Below are 27,856 nucleotides of genomic sequence, written 5' to 3'. Positions count from 1 at the left end.
TATCTACATGTAATAGGCAATTCAAGTACCAAGTGGTCTCTGTATGTAATAAGCAATTCAAGTAGAAAATGATATCTACCTGTAATAGGCAATTCAAGTACCAAGTGGTATCTGTATGTAATAGGTATTTCAAGTACCAAGTGATATCTGTATGTAATGGGCAATTCAAGTACCAAATGATATATGCATGTAATAGGCAATTCAAGTACCAGATGGTATCAGTATGTAATAGGCAATTCAAGTACCAAATGGTATCTGTATGTAACAGGCAATTCAAGTACCAAATGGTATCTACCTGTAATAGGCAATTGAAATACCACATATCTACAGGTAACAGGCAATTCAAGTACCACACAGTATCTCCCTGTAAAAGGCCATTCAAGTACCAAATGGTATCTACCTGTAATAGGCAATTCAAGTACCAGGTGGTATCTGTATGTAATAGGCAATTCAATTACCAAATGGTATCTGTATGTAATAGGCAATTCAAGTACCAAATGGTATCTGTATATAATAGGCAATTGAAATACCACATATCCTAAGGTAATAGGCAATTCAAGTACCACACAGTATCTCCCTGTAATAGGCCATTCAAGTACCAAATGATATCTGTATGTAATAGGAAGTTCAAGTAACATATATCTAAGTACAAAGGTTGTAGAACTAAGGTGGTTGCAAGTGTGAATTGATGGACAGACAGAAAACTTTATTTCTATAGGACCAACACATCTCAATGGAGGGTCCTAACAATTAACATAGGAGATCCCTTTTTGTCAAGCCTGATTTTATTAGCTAGGAAGTAAAATACTTCAACATTTAGTTTAATTTTTTTAAATTTCACACTGACCTTAACTAAGAATGTGTACCTACTTACCTACGTACACAGATGCCAAAGTGATGACTATGTTGAGTTGTTGCCATGGTAGGCTCAAAAAAGCAGTGTAATAATAATTACAGAAAATACAGTATTTTACAAACTTTAACAATAAATTCACAGACTGCAGACAGAAGACTTCTACTAAGGTCCTCCATGATTACAGGCAGAATCTTTATACAGGGGTCCCCCCTAATTACAGAAAGAAGCCATATACAGGGGCCCTCTATGATTACAGGCAGAATCTTCATACATCTCAAGGATCCTCACTAATAATCCCAAGCACAAGCTTTACACAAGGGTCTTCCTTAAATACTGACAGAAACTTTGCATTCAAAAATAAATTATTTTTTTTTAAATGAATACGGTTAAGTTTTTTCATCAGACATAAGAAAAGGCTGCATTTATTACATGAGTTTTGTTTCGTTTTTAATGACCTTATGCATGAAGCAGAATCTCTAACCATTAAATAATGTTATAAATTCAATTAATCAGTAACAGAAGTGCACTGGCTATAATTAAATTGTACACTGGGACGGTTCAGACTTGTGACTCGAGCTTAAAGTAAGTACTTTTGCCAGAATTCTGACGAATTTCTTGAGAGCCTCCAATGCTGGTCCAGACACTGACTTATGGATGGCAATCTCCTGTCGGAAGGAATAATGAAGTGCTGATACTAGATCAGCCATCTGAACTGCCAGAATGCTGAAAAAAAATGTGCAACTAGTTAGCATCACTATGAAGTTTTAGAAATATAACATCACCATGTCATGCAATGTCACATGACATGATGACAGCGTCAGCCTGTTTCAATGTCAATAAAGTTTACACTGATTCAGTGTTTATTGAGGAAATCTGTGATTTTCATTGTGGGTTCAACAGAATCTTTGTACTCAATTTGTATGAAATTTATGAAACAAGTGAACAATATGTTCTAATGCATTCATGTGACTCATAAACTTCACATAAAAATCTGTATGTCTAATCTCATGCAGAGTTTAAAACTTACCAACAACGAGGATTTTAAATTAATGCTAGTGAGGATTTTATTAAGAGTTTAACTGCCAGTCTAGAAAGATTTCTCTCTATCTAAGAACACTGAAATAACCCTTTACCTCATGTATGCACTTTTGGTTGCCTCTACCCCATTTTAATGTAAGGGCTTTTTAACTCTTCCACCCGCTTCGCATGTAACTGACTTTTGATGCCTCTACACCATTCTCATTAAAGCACATTTGGACACCTGCTGTAAACATCTGGGCTGGTTTTCAAAGCGCCACCTTCTGGGAAAAGTCCCATCTAGATACTACATTCACTGCTGTGAATGACCATTACATCAGATCACATGGTCGCTATTTAAGCACTAGTCATAATCTGCTATTTAAAGTAACTGGGTAGGATTTAACCACACCACAACATTCAATTTCGACCACACATCGTTTTAACTAGTCCAAACCACACTCACACTAGACCAAAGGTCAGTCCATTTTTTCTGCCTATACCGCCCTCCTCCTAGTAGAAAAAACAAGCTGACTGAATCTCTTTTTGAAGCAGTTTCCGATTCTCCTGGAGTATGGAAATTCGATAGGTGGCAACCTGATTATTCTTGGAGATTTCAACTTTCACTTTGACTGTCCCGGAAACCCAAACACATCAAAAATCCTAGATTCCAACAATGTTTTCAACCTCAAACAGTCAGTTAACCAACCCACCCATAAACATGGTCACATTTTAGACTGGATTCTTTATAGACGTGATGATAACATTCTACGGTCCTCCCTGGTATCCAATGAACTTGCATCAGATCACCTCTGCATTATATGCCATCTTGACGTATCAATCCCTAACCCTCCACCTTTATCCGTATGATAAATAGAACCAAACTAATGCATGACATCTAAGCAAACCTAACAACTTGCTTACCTCCTACAGCAGAAAGCTCGATAACTGCCTGCGTTCATTGCTCGACAAACAGGCCCCAGCTACCAAGTGCAGAGTATCCAAAAGTGTTCTCCATGGTATAGCGGTGTTAGGGACCAGCTTCACAATGCTTAAAGAGACTGCCATAAAGCTGAGAGGCTTTGGCTTTCCACCAGACTCACTGATCATAAGCAAACCTATGAAGCCACTAAGAAGAATGTCACAAATATAGTCCATTACTAAGATCATGGAAAGTTCCAGCTGCAAAGAGCTCTTCGAGATTACTAACAGTCTAATGTCAAGGAACAAATCTACACCACTTCTAACTACCTTCTCTCCAGTTGACCTTCCATACGTGTTTGCAAATTTCTTCTGTGACAAAGTAAAAACCATTAGAGATAAGCTTGAGAAAACAATTTCAATTGACTCGTCACCATATAGTTGGGATACAGAATTTGAGCGGCAACCATTAGCAGCATTTGAACCTGTCTCTATGGCTTTTGTACATACAATCCTGCTGCAGAGTACACCAAAGTCGTGTGAACTTGATCTAATTCTATCATCACTGCTGCTTGAGTGCTTAGATCCAGAATTGCCTTCACTAACTGATGTTATTAATACCTCTCTCTCATCCGGGGAATTCCCATCATTTTCAAAACTGCCATTGTAAAGCCTCTGCTGAAGAAACCAACACTAGACATAATGATTTAAAGAACTACCGCCCAGTTTCTAATCTCCCATTCATATAAAAAAAATCTTAAAAAAGGTTGTTCTATCCCAGCTTGTATCTCATCTGAATTCAAACAGTCTTTTTAGTAATATACAATCTGCATATCGCCCTTGCCACAGTAATGAAACTACTCTTCTAAAAGTAGTTAATGACATTCTCTCTGCTTTGGATAGTGGAAAGATTACAGTCCTCACTCTCCTTGATTTGTCTGCAGCATTTGACAAAATAGACCATGATATATTACTTCACCATCTCCAGCATGTATTTGACATTCATGATACAGCCTTACTGTGGTTCAAGTCCTACTTGGTCAACAGGACACAAATCGTGTCTGCAAATGGAACACACTCCAGCCCAGTTTATCTATGTTGTGGTGTTCCACAGGGGTCTGTTCTTGGATCTGTTCTCTTCATTCTATACACTCAGCCACTCTCAAGTGTCATAGATCATCATCCAGTGTCTCACCAATTGTACGCTGATTACACCCAGATATACAAATCTAGCCACCCAACTGAAGTTGACGCTACCATCCAAGGTCTAGAGAAGTGCATTTCTGATGCAAAATCATGGATGTCATGTAACAAGCTGCAGATGAATGATGATAAAACTGAGGCCATTCTGATCACAACACAAAGACTTTCTCATTCACATCCTTTACCTCAAACAATAAATATCAGCAACACCAACATTAAATTTATACAATCAGTACAAAACCTAGGTGTTACTCTGGACAGTAGTCTCACACTGCACCAACATGTCATGAACATATGCAAGGCTGCATATCTTGAGCTGAGACGCATCAGCTCCATTCGCAAATATCTTTCAGCTGATGCCACTAAAACACTTGTGTGTTCATTAGTACTTTCAAGACTGGACTATTGTAACTCAATTCTGTTTGGTTCATCTCAATATCTACTCCAGAAACTTCAAAAGGTTCAAAACAATGCTGCTCAGATCATATCTAGAGTACCACTATCAGAGCACACCTCTCCGCTGCTCTGTACCCGTAACTGGCTATCCATTCAATCCAGAATCAAACACAAAATTTGTTCTCTGTGCTACGTTTCACTGATGGACCCTAGTCCAACATACCTATCCAACCTCACCCACGTGTACACACCATCAAGATACTTACGCTCCTTTTCTGACAATCATATACTCATTATTCCCACCATTAAAACAAAGTCATATGGACAGCATTCTTTTGCATACCAGGGCCCAGCAATGTGTAATGCATTGCACACTGAACTTACAAACAAAGACACAGTGATCCCATTCAAGAGTGCTCTCAAAACTCACTTATTTTGACTGCAAGAACAAACTTAAAGACCTAATAATGTTTCCTACCTTGAATATTCTCAGCATGTTTATTACCTTTTCTAATTTCATGGTGTTTGTTTTTGTAATCATATCATTATATGTGTTTTTTTTATCTTATAGGTGTTGTCTAATGTTGTAAAGTGCTTAGAGCTTCTAAAGATTAGGCGCTATACAGTCTTCATTATTATTATTATTATTTTCCACAATCCATAATGGAGGCCATGGACTTTGTTCAGTACTTTCTGGAGTTTGCATGATTACAATCATGACTATAAAAACTTCAATAAGATAGGTAAAGGCTCTGATGCTGATGTAGCCATCACTGAGTTTTTATAATTTATCAAATTCAGGTGATTTAGTGATGTAGGCTTAGACAAAGAAATGGTAAATTTTGAGATTGAGAAATGGCAGCTTTGACTGGTCACAAGGCTTCACTGGCTTAATGCTCAAGGAGTTTTCTCAAAAGTTTAAAGCACATAAAAGCCTTCCATGGAAAATAACTATAATGATCCGATTTTACTCTTAAATCTTTCCATACATAATAGATGTGTACCAAAAATGTTAAATGGTTGAAACTGATGTTTAATGTAACATGTACTACACTGTTGTAACAGTTAACTGGCAGGCCTATATCTATGGAGCCAAACAGCTAACAAGTGTTCTATTTATAGAAGCAATGCGCTGTGCAACGTTCGTACATGTATATGAAGTGAGTACAAAGCCATAGTTCTACTGCCACACGATACACTACATCAAGATCCATGTTACACAATCTCTTTAGGACTTCAAGCAAATAACACAGACCCCGTTCTACTGTCACACAATACACTAGATCAAGATCCATGTTACACAATCTCTTTAGGACTTCAAGCAAATAACACAGATTCAGTTCTACTGCCACACAATGTAATTAGATCAAGATCCATGTTAGACAATCTCTTTAGGACTTAAAGCAAATAACACAGATTCAGTTCTACTGCCACAAAATGTATTAGATCAAGATCCAAGTTACACAATCTCTTTAGGACTTCAAGCAAATAACACAGACCAGACTCAGTTCTACTGCCACACAATGTATTAGATCAAGATCCATGTTACACAATCTCTTTAGGACGTAAAGCAAATAACCCATAACCAGTTCTACTGCCACATGATACACTAGATCAAGATGCATGTTACACAATCTCTTTAGGACTTAAAGCAAATAACACAGACCCCGTTCTACTGCCACACAATGTATTAGATCAAGGTCTCTGCTATTTACTCTAGGATTTAAAACCATAATTCCAACTTTGCTATAACATAGTACATTGGAACATCATGGTACATGATGTTTGCAGTTGAAGAAGGAAACAGGAAATATACTTTGTAATTGAAATGTTTTAATGCCTTTTGAATCCGTTGGATTTCCAATGAAAATACCTGTAAGATGACTGGTTCCTTGGAATGTCTTTTACATCTATATCAGAATAATTCTGTGATTTCTCTTCTCCCAAGTTTCCACTCTTTGGTAAGTCATCTCTGGAACTTTTCACTAAACTTCTTAAAACATCCACAACAGCTTGTCGGTCTGTTTCTTTTCTATAAATATAAATGAAAAAATAAGTATGCACCCTTTTCTCTAATAATTATCAAAAATATTTTCTATTTGAATCAATGTACAGTAAGCATTTAAGCAAGAATTAAGTAGATCCTTGACCAATGAAGAATTAATTAACTACCTACGTGTAAATGTTCACTGACAAACTACAAAATTATTGGAAGGGGTTTCATTTCACAAACAAAATGAGAATTCGTATCAACAATTTACAGTCATCTGTAATGTCAGATCTGACTGTCAACTGCACAGGCTCTGATCTGCTGTCACGTAGTCATGTGCTAGCAGATTTGGTCCATGCAGCTTGTTAGGGATAAATGTGTAGAATACCCGAGACCCTGATCTGTCGGTGTATCATGCAGCTTGTTAGGGATAAATGAGTAGAACACCAGAGACCCTAATCTGTCGGTGCATTATGCAGCTTGTTAGGGATAAATTAGTAGAAAACCAGAAACCTGATCTGTCGGTGCATCATGCAACTTGTAAGGGATAAATTAGTAGAACACCAGACACCCTGATCTGTCGGTGCATCATGCAACTTGTTTGGAATAAATTAGTAGAACACCAGAAACCTGATCTGTCGGTGCATTATATGATTTTGAGTATATTCTAACAATTTAAAATAAGCTATAGCAAATGTAACCATTTGATTTATTATTTTTTATCAGTTGAATATTAAGAGCAGCTTACTTTTAGACATGATATTACTAGTTGATGGGAAAATGGTTTCCGTTTAACCAAACATTACTCAATTGTAACACAAGAACGTGTAAGAATTATTTTCAGGTTTCAAATTGACAATTGTATGAACTCTTTATTTATTCATATTTTAATACTAAGATTTTCAAACGAACTTAAGAATTTCTATCCCTTCTTTGAAAACAAGTTCTCTCTCAACATGCTGCATGAAAGATCTGCATTAATATAGCAGTCAACATAATTTCCAGGTTGGTTAATATTCAAGAGTAGAATGTTAGAAGAATTTGCTTATTTTAATGGGAGGTTTAACTTTATGATCAGTTTAATTAATCTCCACAGACAATATAGTTGTCTAATATGAGGCCAATAGACTGTTATCTAACAAAAATAACATTCCGAAATTCATTTTTACAAATTTTTATAATTATAGATTTCACTTCAATATAATGCATACCACAGATCCAAGCCAACACAAATGGCTGACATGTTTTCACTGCTTTTATACCATCCCTGGAGGTGCAACCAGAACTCCAAACCAACCTCATTTTCATCTTCATAAGGCATTAACTCTAAATACAACCATTCTCAGCAGAGTGGATAGCATTAATACTAAATACAATCATTCTCATCAGAGTGGACATTATTAATACTAAATACAGTAAAACCTGTCATGAGCGACCTCTACTATGAGCGACCACCTGTCATTTCCACAATCGTAATGCACGGATCGATTTTACTATATAAACGCTCTGTTATGAATGACCACCTGCTCAATGCGACCAGCGACTGCGATTTCTTGGAAAAATATGCATTTTGACACTGTTATGAATGACCGCCTCGCCAAAAAAACAAAACAGATTGACACCACTGACCTTAACTTAATCCTTTGTAAACACTAGACCTCAGGATAAATGTAGTATGCAAGCAAAGTGCACATTAAATAACACTATAGTTGAACAACCATATATCGAGATAAACACCTCTAACCATCATTTAATCCTTTGTAACAAAGACTGCATACATAGTAAAGATTGCTTTCATAAAGTATTTTTAAAAAATGTGTCTTTCTACAGTATCAGTTTTGTGAAATTTACAACTCCAGCGTACGGTGTCATTTGTAAACTGCAGTAAACCAGACTAAAGTACATGTCACTAACCGCAATTGTAGTGCTGAAGTCATGTGAACTGCCAGTAAGAGTAACTTCAAAGGGAGTAATGATGGATATACGCAGTCAATTTAGAGGTTTGTATTTTTGCTTTATCTTTATGAAAACTCACAAAACACCGGTAGTCCTTATGTCCCAGTGAGAAATTGTTTGAAAGGGCTTCAGTGTAGGTTTGAGTACATCATTTGTCTTTCCAGTTAATCCATAAGGCCTGGAGGGTGAATGAGCTCATTGTCTTTAATACTAGTAAGTGAGAATCATTTCCGGATTTTTTTAAAATTTTTTATTTCTTTTGTTAGTGTTTCACCAAGCAACCATCTGTTTACCTGGGTGCAGATGGTCGCAACCTTTGTTTATCGAGCTATAACGCTCTTGATTTAAACTTCGTCTCAGAATAAATGTATTGTTTCTTGATGAGTTAATTATGTCTTTTGGTTTCATTCATTGGTACATAATATATATTTATTCCACATTTCCCCAAAACCTGATAAAAACTGATAGTCTTTATAACGTCAACACTAATAACAACGGCAGAACCTCTGCTGATAAAAAGAAAAATTTTAACACTGGAAGAAAGGATTAATGTCATTGAAAGAAATGAAAAACGGGAGACTGCTTGCAAAATAGCAGTCAGCTTAAGCGTCGGTAAAACGCAAGTTCAAAATGTAATCAAAGACAAGGAGTCCATTAGAAACGAATGGCAGAAAGGTGCACAAGCACAGAGGAAATATGCCACAGCATGACGGACAGTTTACGGAGATCTGAACGAGCAAGTATGGGAGTGGTTTTGTGTTGCAAGGAGTAAAAACATACCAGTAAGTGGAAAGTTGATTCAGGAAAAGGCAATAATTAAGATACATGTTCAGACCAAACAGCTGAGTAAAATATGTCAACAAAGTATTATGGATTTTTTAAAAAAAACAAGTGAATAAGTGTATAGAATTATATACATCATATCTAACTGTTCATTTTTTGTACATATTAATGTGATGCTGAAATATAAATTTTGTTCTTGCTGTTTGATAGATGTATATCTTTATTATATAAAGATATTTTGAGAGGAATGCTTGCAATATTTAACAAGATTTATGAATAAAGGATATGATACATGTACAGTGAGTATGGGTTTTATTTATTTGTCAACAATGCTAACTACTGACCCTGAAAACCAGTCCATTTTCACACACCTCTTATGAGAGACCACCTGTCTTGAGAGACCGCTTTTGGTTGGCAGAAGGGGTGGTCTCTCATAATAGGTTTTACTGTACAATCATCCTCATCAGAGTGGACAGCATTAATACTAAATACAACCATTCTCATCAGTGGACATCATTAATACTAAATACAACCACTCATCAGAGTGGACATCATTAATACTAAATACAATCATTCTCATCAGAGTAGAGATCATTAATACTAAATAAAATCATCCTCATCAGAGTGGATAGCATTAATACTAAATACAATCATCCTCATCAGAGTGGATAGCATTAATGCTAAATACAATCATTCTCATCAGAGTGGACATCATTAATACTAAATACAATCATTCTCATCAGAGTGGATAGCATTAATAATAAATACAATCATTCTCATCAGAGTGGATAGCATTAATACTAAATACAATCATTCTCATCAGAGTGGATAGCATTAATACTAAATACAATCATTCTCATCAGAGTGGATAGCATTAATAATAAATACAATCATTCTCATCAGAGTGGATAGCTAATACTAAATACAATCATCCTCATCAGAGTGGACAGCATTAATACTAAATACAATCATTCTCATCAGAGTGGACATCATTAATACTAAATACAATCATTCTCATCAGAGTGAACATCATTAATACTAAATACAATCATTCTCATCAGAGTGGACATCATTAATACTAAATGCAATCATTCTAATCAGAGTGCACAGCATTAATACTAAATACAATCATTCTCATCAGAGTGGACGGCATTAATACTAAATACAATCATCCTCATCAGAGTAGATAGCATTAATACTAAATACAACCACTCATCAGAGTGGACAGCATTAATACTAAATGCAATCATTCTAATCAGAGTGCACAGCATTAATACTAAATACAATCATTCTCATCAGAGTGCACAGCATTAATACTAAATACAGTCATTCTCATCAGAGTGGACAGCATTAATAATAAATACAATCATTCTCATCAGAGTGGACAGCATTAATACTAAATGCAATCATTCTAATCAGAGTGCACAGCATTAATACTAAATACAACCATTCTCATCAGAGTGGACAGCATTAATACTAAATACAATCATTCTCATCAGAGTAGAGATCATTAATACTAAATAAAATCATCCTCATCAGAGTGGATAGCATTAATACTAAATACAATCATCCTCATCAGAGTGGATAGCATTAATACTAAATACAATCATTCTCATCAGAGTGGACATCATTAATACTAAATACAATCATTCTCATCAGAGTGGATAGCATTAATAATAAATACAATCATTCTCATCAGAGTGGACAACATTAACATCACACAGATTTACTGCCAGACAGACATCTGTACAAACATGACGGATCCTGCCATGAATCTCAGGAAGTAAGAGTTGCCAATATATTTGGAAAAAATTGTTTTACTCCAATATGTTTCTGGACTTAAACATAATATTTTGCCAAATCAGACACAAAAGAAATACAGTCAAAAAATGAACACTGAAAGAAGCTGACAAACAACATAATGACTACTATGGGCTCTTAGTTGCTGATGTAATGGGCAAACAATGATACTGAATTTAAGAATTAGTAAATGTGTCAAGGTTTTGCTTACTATATTTTTAGTTCAAATAGACTTACGCCGCAAGTCTCTCAAATTTCCCATCTCGATGTATCAGGTACAAGGATGGGAACTCTGTGATTCCATATTTTTTCACCGAATCACTTAACATACGTCGAATAAGAAGCCTCTTTTCTGTACATAAATCTAGTATAACCTGTAAATAATAATAATATTAATAATAATCAAAATAATAGTAAAAAATTAAATGATAAATATAATAGAAAAATGAAGAATCTTTCACAAAGATACAGTCTGTGATAATTCCACAATTTTATGGGTTTGTAATATATTGGGTTTAAAACAAAAACAAGATGTCCAAGTACACATGTGAGACTCACCTGCCTGAAATATGCCCAGACAAACAAAATGCAAGAGCAGTTGGCCAAAAATTCTGGATCAGTTGGATGCTTTTCTGTAGACATTTCATCCAATGCTGATGATTGCATATGTTATGAAAACATTCACTCCAAAGATTCTCCACTTTTATACCTTTGTTCACATGTAATGGCACATCATTATCATTTGTTAAATATTATAATGCCTCTAGGCCTGAAACCTTCCTGACAATATTGATCAAACTCTTTCAAGCAGTTTCCGGAAATAATTTTTCAGTCATATCGCTACAATGTCTGCAATGTGGCAGTTTATAGTGCTATCTAGCACTGGGACATTATCCTGACACCATGCTGACCAGTCCTAACACTAACCTCTTAATGCTGAGCACCAAGCGAGGTAGCTGTTAGTACCATTTTTGTAAGTCTTTGCTATGACTCAGCCGGGGATCGAACTCACGACCTCCTGCATCCGAGGCGGATGCTCTAACCACTAGGCCACCGGAGCGGTCTGTTTCCGGAAATAAAGTTGTGTATACGCTTTTACAGTTTCAGTAATAACATGGTGGATTATAATCATGTGTACAGATGCACAAAACATTCAGGCTATGACATATCTGAGGGGGGGATTATAATCATGTGTACAAGTGTAAATGGCATTCAGGCTATGCCATATCTGAGGGGGATTATAATCGTGTACAAGTGTAAATGGCATTCAGGCTATACCATATCTGAGGGGGGATTATAATCATGTGTACAAGTGTAAATGGCATTCAGGCTATGCCATATCTGAGGGGGATTATAATCATGTGTACAAGTGTAAATGGCATTCAGGCTATGACATATCTGAGGGGGGATTATAATCATGTGTACAAGTGTAACTGGCATTCAGGCTATGCCATATCTGAGGGGGGGATTATAATCATGTGTACAAGTGTAAAAGGCATTCAGGCTATGCCATATCTGAGGGGGATTATAATCATGTCTACAAGTGTAAATGGCATTCAGGCTATGCCATATCTGAGGGAGGGTGGATTATAATCATGTCTACAAGTGTAAATGGCATTCAGGCTATGCCATATCTGAGGGGGATTATAATCATGTCTACAAGTGTAAATGGCATTCAGGCTATGCCATATCTGAGGGGGGGGATTATAATAATGTCTACAAGTGCAAAAGGCATTCAGGCTAAGCCATATCTGAGGGGGGATTATAATAATGTCTACAAGTGTAAAAGGCATTCAGGCTAAGCCATATCTAAGGGGGGATTATAATCATGTCTACAAGTGTAAATGTCATTCAGGCTATGCCATATCTGAGGGGGGATTATAATAATGTCTACAAGTGTAAATGGCATTCAGGCTATGCCATATCTGAGGGGGGATTATAATAATGTCTACAAGTGTAAAAGGCATTCAGGCTAAGCCATATCTAAGGGGGGATTATAATCATGTGTACAAGTGTAAATGGCATTCAGGCTATGCCATATCAGAGGGGGATTATAATCATGTGTACAAGTGTAAATGGCATTCAGGCTATGCCATATTTGAGTGGGGATTATAATCATGTCTACAAGTGTAAATGTCATTCAGGCTATGCCATATCTGAGGGGGGATTATAATAATGTCTACAAGTGTAAAAGGCATTCAGGCTAAGCCATATCTAAGGGGGGATTATAATCAAGTGTACAAGTGTAAATAGCATTCAGGCTATGCCATATCTGAGGGGGATTATAATCATGTCTACAAGTGTAAATGGCATTCAGGCTATGCCATATCTGAGGGGGGATTATAATCATGTCTACAAGTGTAAATGGTATTCAGGCTATGCCATATCTGAGGGGGATCATAATCATGTATATAAGTGTAAATGGCATTCAGGCTATGCCATATCTGAGGGGGGGATTATAATAATGTCTACAAGTGTAAAAGGCATTCAGGCTATGCCATATCTGAGGGGGATTATAATCATGTCTACAAGTGTAAAAGGCATTCAAGCTATGCCACAGTGATGGTGGATTACAATCATGTCTACAGATGTACAACACATTCAGGCTATGCCACACTGATGGCAGATAATAATCATGTCTATAGATAGACTATGCCACACTGATGGCGGATTATAATCATGTCTACAGATTTACAACACATTCAGGCTATGCCACATTGATGGTGGATAAGAACCATGTCTACAGATGTAATAGGCATTCAGGCTATGCCATACTGATGTTGGATTAGAATCATGTCTACAGCTGTAATAGGCATTCAGGCTATGCCATACTGATGTTGGATTAGAACCATGTCTACAAGTGTAAAAGGCATTCAGGCTATGCCATACTGATGGTGGATTATAATTATGTTACAGATGTAATAGGCATTCAGGCTATGTCATACTGATAGTGGATTAGAATCATGCTTACAGGTGTAAAACACATTCAGGCTATGCCATACTGATGGTGGATTAGAATCATGCCTACAGATGTAATAGGCATTCAGGCTATGCCATACTGATGGTGGATTAGAATCATGTCTACAGATGTAATAGGCATTCAGGCTATACCATACTGATGGTGGATTAGAATCATGTCTACAGATGTAATAGGCATTCAGGCTATGCCATACTGATGGTGGATTAGAATCATGTCTACAGATGTAATAGGCATTCAGGCTATGCCATACTGATGTTGGATTAGAATCATGTCTACAGCTGTAACAGACATTCAGGCTATGCCATACTGATGTTGGATTAGAATCATGTCTACAGATGTAATACACATTCAGGCTATGCCATACTGATGTTGGATTATAATCATGTCTACAAGTGTAAAAGGCATTCAGGCTATGCCATACTGATGGTGGATTATAATCATGTCTACAGATGTAATAGGCATTCAGGCTCTGTCATACTGATGGTGGATTAGAATCATGCCTACAGGTGTAAAACACATTCAGGCTGAAATGCTTCTGTCAAATATCATCAAAGTTTGTTAAGCTGCTTTTTAGAAATAGCTACCAAAAAGTTTTCTCATTTTAGCAGCAACTGCCATACTTGAGGATAGACTGGAACTAGTTGTATGATCTCTTAATGGCAAGATGCTTCTTGTACAAATTAGATGAGTTCAGGATAAGTCATTCAACAGATTTTCTACTTTTAGTAAAAGTGTTGTGCATCATATAAATATTACAAGGTTCATACAGAATTCTGATTGATAAATTCAAAGACCACAAACAGAGATTTCCAAGACCTAATTTTGCTAACTTTATATAACTTTGATGAAGGGTGCGTTGTTTTTATTGAAGATCGTAGCCAGCTTTCTTTGATGAAGAGTGCATGTGTTATTGAAGTTGCCGCCAAGGCAAACAAATACTCTTTTTTGCTATTGTGGTGGCGATGAAACTGAATGGGTCATCAAAAGAAAGAAACCAGGAAAACTCGACTACATCTGAATCTAACATCCTTGGACAATTTTATTTGTGATTATGGAAAGAAATTAAAATGTTTGGGTTTATTTCAATTTTCAAAGACTTTTAAAGACCTCAGGGTAATCTGATCGATTATCCCAAACTTTTAAGGCCTTTAAAATGCTACCTCATTTTTTTTCCAATCTATCAAATACCTTCAAAGACTGCAAGAACCCTGGATTAGCAAAGGTATATTATAAGACTGAATCAACTAAGATAATACAACAGTCATGTTATAAGAAAAGGCATTACCCTTATATAAAAAGAACTTCTGCCAAACAAAATCTTGAAAAATGTTTGTTTCAAAATGTTGAAGATATAGGCATTAACACATTGTCATGTTGGAATATGCCTTTTTTGGTTCTCAACACAAGCACAAGAGTGTTCTAAACCTCGACAAAAGACATATTTTGAAGGCCACTGTTAGCCCTATGGAAGAACCTATCCCAGAAACTATTTTTTTAATAAAAAGTCCAAACATTTTTCTACAAAATGATGACATACTGAATTATCAGCCCAATGAAAATATGGCATAATCTAGGACCTTATCAGTATAGGACTAAACAAGAATTTAGTGAGAGCTTAAAGTACCAAATTTAATACAATGATTTCCTGAACAAAGAAAAAAAATGTAATAAATACAAGTTCGATAATACACAATGCTCACAAAATATATAATATTTCCATGTGCAACACTTCCCCAAAAATATACGGTAATTCCATAATAAACATAAGAATATACAATACTTCAAATATATACAGTACATTGCTCCAAAATATAAAGTACTCCCATAATATAAAATACTCCCATAATATGCAATCCTTTCATAAGATACTCCACAATATACAGTACACAGTACTCCCAAAATATAGAATGCTTCCACAATATATAGTACTACAATAAAAGGTGCTCTTGTAACACAAAAACTCAATATACATGTATAAAGTACTCCACAAATGTACAGTACTCATAAAATGTGCTTACAGCTCTCCCTAGGTAGGAGTTCTCATCTTCAAATATAAATGCTACATAGTCATGGTGATCCCCTGTCTCATTCCAAATACCATCAATTGATCTGAAGATAAAAAGAGAAACATAATACAATAAAGTAACGTGCAATAAATGAATTAACTGCTGCAATGTGCAATTAATTACCTAAATTTTAGTTGCAAGGTAAGACTGATCTTGACTTCGGTCTTAGTTTTGATCCTTCAGAAAAAATATGACTTCTGACATTTTTGACCATAAGAAATGTGTGAATGTACTATATATAAAGACCTCGCAGGTGTAACATGACTTAAAATTAACAAGACTATATATACATATCAAATAAACAATTTGACAAAACAAACCTTTTTTATGTCTTTCTGCTGGACAAAACTAAAGAAGAATAAATGAATCTGATATTGGCCTTCGACAGAACGCATTGCACTGTATGAATATTGATATTACCAGGAACAATGACTTGCCTCCTTTAATTAACAAAAATTTGCTGTTCAATTGATCAGAAAGTCTGTTACATCTTCAAATGTATCAAAATATCCATGACTTACTCAAGAGGCTCAAGTTTTGGCCAGGACTTGGGTTTTTCATACGATGTCCTTTGCATGACAAAGTCAACCATCTTCATCCGCAAGGCATGGAAATCTTGGTTTGTAAACTCCTCTCCTTTATCACCTTCCACAGCTCCAAACTGGAAAAGCTGTCAAGTAGAAATACAGATAGATGCGATTTATGTCCCACTAGAAAGAACATCTTCATATCTACCTATATCCTACTACATAGAACATCCACATACCTACTCATATCCCACAACATAAAACATCCACATACCTACCCATATCCCACGACATAAAACATCCACATACCTACTCATATCCCACAACATAAAACGTCCACATACCCACTCGTGTCCCACTACACAGAATGCCATACCTACTCATGTCCCACTGTACAGAACATTTCCATGTCTACTCATGTCCCACTACATAAAACATCCACATACCTATTCATATCCCAAAACATAAAACATCCATACCTACTCATGTCCCACAAAACAGAATGTCATACCTACTCATATCCCACTAGATAGAACATCCACATACCTACGCATGTCCCACTGCATAAAATATCAACATACCTACTCATATCCAACAACATAAAACATCCACATACCTACCATGTCCCACTATACAGAATGTCATACCTAGTCATGTCCCATTACATAGAACATTTCCATGCCTACTCATGTACCACTACATAAAACAGCCTGATACCTACTCATGTCCCACTACACAGAATGTCATACCTACTCATATTCCACTATACAGAACATCCACATACCTACTCATTATCCCAATAGATAGAACATCCCCATACCTATTCATATCCCACAACATAAAACATCCATACCCACTCATGTCCCATGACATAGAACATCATACCTACTCATGTCACACTATATAAAACATTTCCATGCCTACTCATGTCCCACTACATAAAACATAATGATACCTCCTCATATCCCACTATTAAGAACCACCTCATACCTACTGATGTCCCACTATAAAGAACAACCTCAAACCCACATGTCCCACTACAAACAACCACCACATACCTACTGATGTCCCACTATATAGCAGAACTTGAATAATACAAGACTACATAATACTTGCACACACCTGTGCAACAGAGTACTATATGGAAAATATATGCTTGCCTTGTAAAAACAAGAAGTACAGAAATGCATTTGGAAAGAAGGCATGCCCACTCTGTTTTAGAAAGGGTTACTACAAAAGAAGGATTATTTAGATGACTGTATAATGCTTCACTTTCAAAGAGATGAAGGAAGGAATTAACAGTGCAATCGACTTCTTGACACAGGCATTTATAAATGCTACGAAGTACATCACACATAAAAGTCGGAGTAAAGAGGGACCATTTATAAATACTGGAAGTGCATTACACATAAAAGTTGGAGAAAAGAGGGACCAGTGAAGACAAAATGATAATATGATGAGGACTTTAGTGGACTCAAAAATATTACTTATGAAACATGACATGCATCATGAGCAAGTCCCTTCACCCAATGTCCACTGCACACATTTATACTTGTAGGGAAAAAAAAGGTTTTAAAATTTGCAGAATTGCAATATAGTTAGGCTGCTCTTAATAGATGAGAAACGAGACCAAAAGCCATCTGAGTACTGGCAGCTCATTCAACCGCTAAATGAAGATGAGACCAAACAAAAACCAGAAATCCCGATTAATATATAAAAGGAAAGCTTTAAAAATAACTTTATTTTAATTGATGTAAAAATATAATGTATTTCATAAATCTACTGTACATGAGAATATTCACTAAACAACAAAGTATACTTATAATGATGCTGATTCTGTTTAAGAAATAAAGGTGTGTATTTTTTTTTTTAAAGAAAAGTCTTATGGTATGAGTCTCATGTTATATGAAATGTGATGTGATGTGATTTTGATTTTTAACGTAGCTTTAACAATTTTTCAGTCATATCGCTATGATGTCTGCAATGTGGCAGTTTATAGTGATGTCTATCACTGGGGCATCATGCCGCAGACATGTAGCATGATGTCCCACCCAGTCACATTATCCTGACACCAGGCCGACCAGTCCTAACACTAACCTCTTAATGCTGAACGCCAAGCGAGGCAGCTGTTAGTACCATTTTTGTAAGTCTCTGGTATGACTCGGCCGGGGATCGAACCCACGACCTTCCGCATCCGAGGTGGACGCTCTGACCACTAGGCCACCGGAGCGGTGTTATATGAAATAATGTAGATAATTACGGAGGTGTAACCAAAATAACACCATCAGGTAATTTCTTTTGTCATAACAAATACATAATAACAATAACAAAGGTTTTTGTGATACCTGATCTTTTTTATGACTTTTAGAATGAATTTTCAAAAAGTCATCGAATTCATAACATTTTCATTTTACAAATACTGATAAATAAATGCAAATCTGAAAAAGAGAAACTTTTTATGTTTCATAGATTTAAGTAAGGTTGTTTCTAAATCATGGAGAACAGAGATCCTGTACGGGCATAGAATAATTTAATTTAATGCACACAGAGTGAGTACAACGTCAATGCTTGGCCAAATCACTATAAATTCTGTGGCAAGACCGGCAAATAATCATAGGTATTGTCTATCCAAGAAGAAAGATTTAAATGGTAAAATGTATATGCTTCACTACTCAATTTTGAGAAAATTCCCTTTTATGTGTCCACAAATAAAAACCCAGCAGTGAAATCTCCCCATCTATATCAAACAGTACCACAGGTTAACCATAATAAAATGCAAATAGCTTTGAGTCAAGCTTACTAATATGTATAATTTACTGATAGATAAGTTTCATCTGAAATAATTATATTAATTTTTTTCCAGTCATTATTTTCAGCAAATCAGTGAACTTCACTCTTTTGAATAATTTAATCAATATTCCACAACATACAGGTTGAATCTAAAGTTCAAAAAATAATGACATACAACCTAAAACCAACTTTCATGGCCATTCTAACTACTCTGAGTAAACTGCACTTGCATATCAGAATGGAATAATTTTCATTTAAGACATAACTATAAAATGTCTTCTGGACAAAAACCCTGCTTACATGATCTTTCTTCTGGAAGAACTGGCAATAACAATATTTTCAAGATGGCCACTGTTGTGGTCATATTGGATGTCTGGGCAGTATCATTTTCATTTTGGACAAACTAGACATCACAGAAAGTCTTCTGGAGAAACCTGATGCCACAATGAGATTCAACTTAGGAGGCACAGCAATAAAAAATATTTTCAATATGCCTGTTTTGTCTGTCATGCTTAACATCAGATAGGCACCAAATGTATTTATAACCAACTAGATATCATATTAAAAATTCTAGTGAAAATCCCAGGTTGAAATGACAATCTATTCAGGAAAAATAGATAAAAAGATTCGTAACATCTCTGCTTTTGTAGCCATACTGGATATACTGTTATCATTTAGGACCAATCAGACCTTGCTTTTGTAGCCATACTGGATATACTGTTATCATTTAGCACCAGTCAGACCTTGCTTTTGTAGCCATACTGGATATACTGTTATCATTTAGGACCAATCAGACCTTGCTTTAGTAGCCATACTGGATATACTGTTATCATTTAGGACCAATCAGACCTTGCTTTTGTAGCCATACTGGATATACTGTTATCATTTAGGACCAATCAGACCTTGCTTTTGTAGCCATACTGGATATAATGTTATAATTTAGGACCAATCAGACTGTGCAAATTAATGGCAGATCAGCACCATTTTCATTTAGCTGCAACCAGACATCATAAAAGATCTTTTAGTGAAAACACCATGTTGATGAGACCATCCATTCAGGAAGAGCAGCAACAACAAAAATTGTCAAAATGGCCAATGTGGTAGCCATTTTGGATGTCAGAGTAGCCATTTTGGATGTCAGACTGGCACCATTTTTTATTTAAGATCAACTAGACATCATAAGAATTGACTGTGTTGATATGACCATCCATTCTGAAGAAGAAAAAGTAAAAAGATTTCAAAGATAACCAAAGTGGTGGCCATATTGGATGTCCAAAGAGAATAATTTACATTTAGGAACAACCAGACACCATGAGGAGTCTTCTGATGAAAACCTCATGTCAATATGACCTTACATTCTGCAACAGCAAAAGCAAAAACAAATACTTCCAAGATGGACTCTGTGGCAGCCATACTGGACAGTGCTAATTTTGTCTATGATAGTAACTGCATTGATCTAGTTACTTTCAAAAGGAAGAATTGTTAATCAAATACATGTATAAATGTCTTCAAATTTATGACTGACTGAATTTTGAGGATGCATGCCATTAAAAGTGCTACTGAAGAATAAAAAATACATTACATCGCATTTTGTTTAGCTATCCCAAAATACCTGCATTTAATATCCAGCATGGCTACATACAGGTACTATTAGCAAAAACACTTCAGACAACAGATAACTTGCTCTAAAATTATTTTTAAAATTTCAGCCAAACTGGCTGATAAAATGGGTTAGAAAGGGCTTGGGCATATTTTATTGAGGTCCTTTCCCACTTGGCATATCTGTACCTGGGGTCAGAACTCACAAGTGATGCTAAAAATATTGCCACAGATTTGTGTCAGGATAATAGAAGTATAAATTAAATCGGTGACTACTGCCACATAATACTATTACTGATGTGATTCATAAATTTCTAGTGTGTCTCTGTGCAAAATAGGTAAAGTGGCAGACCTTGGTAAGTAACTGAAAGGGAATACTGACAAAACATTTGAAATCAAACAGAAAATAAAGAGAGTGACATTGCCACCAAAGTCAATGAAAACATACAAGTTACTGTTAGTACACAAAAGGTTCAAAATCATAAACACATTTAAATATTGCTTTGCTCAGAAGACATTTGTGATTTAGGATATAAACATTGAAAAGCATATGACATGTTGTTGCATGAAAAGATGGACAGTATATCTGGACAGTGGGAGACAAATGTCAGATTGTCGCTGGAAAAACGATGAACACATTTATAATTGGAAAAAAGATCAGTGAAGATTGGAGGCCAGATTTTGGTTCCAATTGGAAATGTCAATTTGGAGAAATGGTAATGGTACAGCAACAAGTGCAAATGGAAATATATGTGCTCTGAAACAGCAAGAATATATGGATACCAAATTTATGCCCTGTTCTGGTGAAACATTTCCCAGGCAATCAGTATTTATTTCAGAATCCACTTGTTCACTGTGTTCAGATCGCACCGGAATATTATAAAATAATCATAAAAATGCATTAGCTGGCCTACACAATTACCAAATATTAACATAACAGAAAATATATGGCTGTTTTTTAAGCAGAAACTTTAGTGTATAATTTTTTTGATTCATTCCCATGATGATTTGTTCTGCAAAACTCACTGCGTATGGATGGACATTTCCCTCAGGTATTCAAAGTCTCTACAAATCTCTTCCAAAGAATTATGGCAAAAAAAACAGACTGAATGAACACCTGAGGAAGTATTACAGCCAATTCTATTAGCATTCTTACATCTCTGTTTCCCTTCTGAAGTCTAATTAACATTACAAAGTTCAAAATTAATCTGCTTTTCAATGAAAACAAAATGTCTGTCATTTTACCAAATTCTTTTTGAATGTGACTTGTAATTTACATATTAATTAGTGTAATGTTTAGGAAAGCACCATTGTATCAAGGCTTTCTTTTGATTGTTTAGAGGTAAACGCTTATTCATATGGATACAATAAAGAAATGAACTTAATTAAATTGATGAGGCAGTGCTACCTTGTGCCATTCTTTTAAAGTGGGAGGTGGACTTATCAATGAAAAGGCAGTGCTACCTTGTGCCATTCTTTTAAAGTAGGAGGTGGACTTATCAATGAAATGGCAGTGCTACCTTGTGCCATTCTTTTAAAGTGGGAGGTGGTCTTATCAATGAAATGGCAGTGCTACCTTGTGCCATTCTTTTAAAGTTGGAGGTGGACTTATCAATGAAAAGGCAGTGCTACCTTGTGCCATTCTTTTAAAGTGGGAGGTGGACTTATCAATGAAATGGCAGTACTACCTTGTGCCATTCTTTCAAAGTGGGAGGTGGACTTGTCAATGAAATGGCAGTGCTACCTTGTGCCATTCTTTTAAAGTGGGAGGTGGACTTATCAATGAAATGGCAGTGCTACCTTGTGCCATTCTTTTAAAGTGGGAGGTGGACTTATCAATGAAATGGCAGTGTTACCTTGTGCCATTCTTTCAAAGTGGGAGGTGGACTTATCAATGAAAAGCATTTTTAAATGTAAAACTAATAAATCTGTGAATGTTGGAAACTGGCTTCTTATGAAGGAAGAATTTATCACAGTTAAATTATTAAAATTTGTATGGATATAAAGTAAACTTTCAAACAATCTGCCTTTAAAATGAGACTTAGATTTTATGTGGATAGCTGAGTATACCAAATGTGGATAATTGACTATACTCAATATGGATAACTGACTATACTAAATGTGGATATTTTCCTATACTGAATGTGGATAAATGACTATACTAAATATGGATATTTGACTATAATGAATTTGGATAATTGACTAATAAAATACTAAATATGAATAATAAACTATACTAAATGTGGATAAATGACTATACTGAATGTGGATAATTGACTATACTATATGTGGATAACTGAATATACTAAATGTGGATAATTGACTATACTGAATGTGGATAACTGACTATACAAAATGTAGATATTTTCCTATACTGAATGTGGCTAACTGACTATACTGAATGTGGCTAAGTGACTATACTGAATGTGGATAATTGACTATACTGAATGTGGCTAACTGTCTATACAAAATGTGGATATTTTCCTATACTGAATGCGGCTAACTGACTACACTAAATGTGGCTAACTGACTATACTAAATGTGGCTAACTGACTATAGAAAACGTGGATATTTTCCTATACTGAATGTGGCTAACTGACTATAATGAATGTGGCTAACTGACTATACTGTATGTGGATAACTGACTATACTAAATGTGGATAATTGACTATACTAAATGTGGATAATTGACTATACTAATAATAAACTATACAAATATAACATGTTTGATAAATAAGTTGGATTAATGAAACTTGACTGTTTCTAGGAAAATGATGATATGTAAATGGAAGTTGGGAAAGTACAAGAAAGTTGTTGTACATTGTACAATACATACAACAGATTATTTCAAATGCACTAAAACCTTTTTCAATTTGAGTTTAAAATTTGACAACCATTAAATGAAATACTTGAGGTTTTCATCTGTAACATAGAAAATGCACTCTTGTTTTAATCATTCTTCTTGGCTTATCTACATTGAAACACCTGTCAACCTACACGTACATCATCAATCTACATTATGTTAAAACACCTGTCAACCTGCATGTATACCACCATTCTACATTATGATAACACACCTGTTGACCCACAATTACATCATATGAAAAACACTTTTTCTTATTCAAAAACATAATAAATATCTTAAGATAAAATATATTTATTGTACAAAGCTCCAGCTGTCCCATGAGGGCTGTAGTCATTTGTTTCTATCAAAACTAGAGAGCTGAAGAAAGTTCTCACCATTTTACCTAAATACAATTCAAATCCGTCTTCACCTATCCCTGAGAACTTACTTAATGTAGTAATTGTCTCAAATGTTTCTCTTGAAAAATGTTAGCACACTCAGTTTCATAGAAGAAGTAGTATAGCAACTGATTGGGGAGGGCCTCAGCAGGAACGAAAAATTCCAATTAAACAAAGTTTTCTGAGGGTTTGCAATATTTTTTAGAAATACTTTTGAATTTATAATCCATAGAGAAAGATGTGACAGTCAAGGGAGATTTATTATTTTAGATATTACAATTAATGGCAACAGAATAACCCTCGTGAATTTGTATGGTTATAATGATGATAATCCTAGCTTTTTTAGAAAGTTAAAGGAGGAGACTTTATTTTTTGAGAACTCATCAATTATAATGTGCGGAGACTGGAATACTGTTCAAGACTTAGATTTGGATACTTATAATATTTTACATGACAAACACCAACAGTCTAGGGCAGCGATTCAAGACCTGAAAAACGAATTGGAATTAATTGATCCCTGGCGAAATTTCAACCAAGACTTAAAGATGTATACCTGGAGGCAAAAATCTCCCTTGAAACAAAGTAGACTAGATTACTTTCTTGTATCGGATGACATTCATATGAATACAGCTGATGCATGTATCTTACCAGGGTACAAGACTGATCATTCAGCTATTGTTTTGAGTGTGGCGTTTTCAACGTTTCCAAGGGGAAAAGGATATTGGAAATTTAATAACCAACTGTTGAGGAACACTGAGTATACTGATTCGGTCAAAAAGTGTATAACTGACACTGTAAATGAATATTATGTAGGGGGAAATAAAGATGACTCTCTCCATGTTTCTCTTTCCTGTAACGACCAAATGTTCTTTGAAATTTTGAAAATGAAAATAAGATCTGAAACTATATGTTATTCTATTAGGAAATCAAAAGAGAAACGGGAAAAATTAAAGAAAATTGAGCAGGAAATAATAGAAATTCAGGGGGGACTGTCGAATAACATAAATGAGGAAATTCTGGAAAATTTAGAGAGAAAAAAAGCAGAATTAGAGGAATCTAGGAAAAAATACATAGAAGGTGTTATATTAAGATCTAAAGCTAGATGGTATGAATTTGGGGAAAAAAGCACAAAGTACTTTTTAAATCTTGAAAAAAGAAACTATGTTAATAAGACAATAAAGGAAATTATTTTAGATGATGGGACAAATATATCTGACCAAATAGATATTTTAGAAGCACAAAAACAGTTTTATATGGAATTGTTCAAAAGTAGAATAGCTCAGCTTGATGACGAGGCTACTCAAGAAACTCGAAATAGATTTTTTGATCACAATATTAAACTTAGTCGAGAGGAAAGAGAATCATGCGAGGGTCTGCTTACAATCAATGAATTCGGTATGTCTCTAAAACGGATGGAAAATGGAAAAAGTCCTGGCTCGGATGGATTCACTGTAGAGTTCTATAAATTCTTTTGGAAGTCTCTGGGGGGATTTATATGTAGATCAATAAATTACGGATATACTGTAGGAAAACTTTCAGATTTTCAGACTCAAGGAGTCATCACATGTCTACCAAAGGAGGAAAAAGACAGAAGATATTTTAAAAACTGGAGACCTATATCACTTTTAAATACTGATTATAAGATTGCTTCGGGAGCAATTGCAGCTAGGATTAAAAAGGTTCTTCCATCAATAATCAGCGATACTCAGAAAGGATATATGAAGGGTAGATTCATTGGAGAAAACACCAGACTATTATATGATATCATGGACCAACTTGAGAATGAAAACAGATATGGTTTATTATTGTTAATGGATTTCGAAAAAGCCTTTGACTCAATTAACTGGATCTTTGTGGAAGAAGCTCTACAATCTTTTAATTTTGGTGATTCCGTTTGTAAGTGGTTTAAACTGTTTTGTAATGACTCTAATAGTTGTGTTATAAATAATGGACATATGTCATCTTTTTTTAGACTTGAAAGAGGATGTCGTCAAGGAGATCCCCTTGCACCTTATTTGTTTATCATTGGGGTTGAGATTTTAGCTATAACTTTAAAGCAAAACGTGGATGTACGGGGAGTAATCTTTGATGCCAGTGAATATAAATTGGGTCAGTATGCCGATGACGCTTTTATTCTTCTTGATGGATCTAGTTTTTCTCTTGAAGCAACTATGAATATCTTGCAAGGTTTCTCTCTATTATCGGGACTTAAATGTAACATAACAAAAACAAAAGCTATTTGGATTGGAAACAGGAAATTTTCTAATGAAAGAATATGTCCCGAAATGGGCCTAATTTGGTCCTCTTCGAACTTTACACTCCTTGGCATAGAATTTTCTCCAGATTTACAACAGATGGTGGAAATTAATTATATGAAGAAACTAACAAAGGCAAAACGAATACTGGCAAGCTGGAGTCAAAGACATCTGTCAATAGTTGGTAAAGTAATTGTTGTAAAGACTCTTGTTCTGCCCATATTCATACATCTTTTTTCAGCACTTCCTAACCCATCAGCAAAAGTTGAAGCAGAACTAAATCGCATGTTATTTAAATTTGTATGGGGTGGAAAAGTAGAGAGAATAAAACGTGATATACTAGTTTCCCCAGAAAACGAGGGAGGACTAAATATGATACACATATTTTCATTCATTAGTATATTAAGATAAGATGGGTTAAAAGATTGCTGGAAAAGGAAGATGGAACGTGGCAGAACTTAGTCAATACAACTATACTCAGAAATAAAAAGGATATTTGGAATTTAGGGAGAAGGAAATTAGAAGAATTTAGTAAGTTCATTAAAAACAGTTTTTGGAGAGATGTAATTTTGGCAGTATCTAAATGGAAAGAAGAACCGCAAAGTCATAACGAGTATCTATCCATGAGTATTTTAAATTTTGTCCCCCCTAAAATGATTTATCAATACAAATCCTGGACAGAAGCTGGTTTTGAAATTCTGAACGATCTAGTAGATGACCACGGTAATTTAATACCTTTTGAGATAATAAAACAAAAAACTGGAAGCGATGATTTCTTGAAATACTTCTCCTTAATATCCAGAATTCCTAAAGCATGGAAAGATGCCATAAAAAACCATCTAGTACATAATAATTTTGATAAGCAGGAGGATAAAATAACGAACTTGCGAAAACAAGATTCACTCAAGTATGTTTACAAAGATCTTTTACAGGAAACTAAAAGGCAACACACTGCGAAGCAAGAAGCTTGGATGCAAGTATTTAATAAAAATATAAGTAGTGAGGAGTGGTCTGATATATACAGCCGGGCAAAACGCTGTACCAAGGATACCAAGTTGATCTCTTTTAACTTTAAATTAATCCATAGAATAATCGCTACTAATGATTTTCTTAAAAGAATTAACATATTTGATGACAACAAATGTACTTTCTGTAAGAGTGAAACTGAAAGTATTGAGCATCTCTTTTATGACTGCAGTATTACTTCACAGTTTTGGTACCGTTTTATTGAAGATTTTGCACCTTTTTGCCCAAATATTGTACATCTGTCCAAAAAAGAAACATTTTTAGGAAGTGAACAACTGGACAGTTTGGGTAATTTTCTGCTTATTTTGGCAAAATATTATATTTATACTTGCAGATTCAATATGAAAAATCCTTCTATTTTTGCCTTCAAGCAAATAGTTGCAATGCATAAGAACATTGAAAAATACAATGCTAAGGTAAATAAAAAAGAGGACCAATTTCTTCAAAA

General features: G+C 35.2%; 1 protein-coding gene across 1 annotated transcript in view; it reads right to left on the bottom strand.

The window, feature by feature from the left end:
• Positions 1–27,856, bottom strand: part of LOC149777810 (sulfhydryl oxidase 2-like) — a 66,372-nt gene that overhangs the window by 21,584 nt on the left and 16,932 nt on the right. Inside the window, exons 3-7 of the mRNA XM_089938869.1 lie at positions 16,490–16,638; positions 15,921–16,011; positions 11,160–11,296; positions 6,267–6,425; positions 1,447–1,579 (exon numbers count right to left, since the gene is read on the bottom strand). Coding sequence (XP_089794995.1) covers positions 1,447–1,579; positions 6,267–6,425; positions 11,160–11,296; positions 15,921–16,011; positions 16,490–16,638 — 669 coding nt within the window. The remainder of the gene's footprint in view (positions 1–1,446; positions 1,580–6,266; positions 6,426–11,159; positions 11,297–15,920; positions 16,012–16,489; positions 16,639–27,856) is intronic.

The sequence above is a fragment of the Sinohyriopsis cumingii genome, chromosome 17 (genome assembly GCF_028554795.1).
Source record: "Sinohyriopsis cumingii isolate HCF-2022 chromosome 17, ASM2855479v2, whole genome shotgun sequence".
Taxonomy (NCBI): domain Eukaryota; kingdom Metazoa; phylum Mollusca; class Bivalvia; order Unionida; family Unionidae; genus Sinohyriopsis; species Sinohyriopsis cumingii.
Note: the sequence above shows the minus strand (reverse complement) of the source record. Positions and strands in the feature narration are given on the sequence as shown.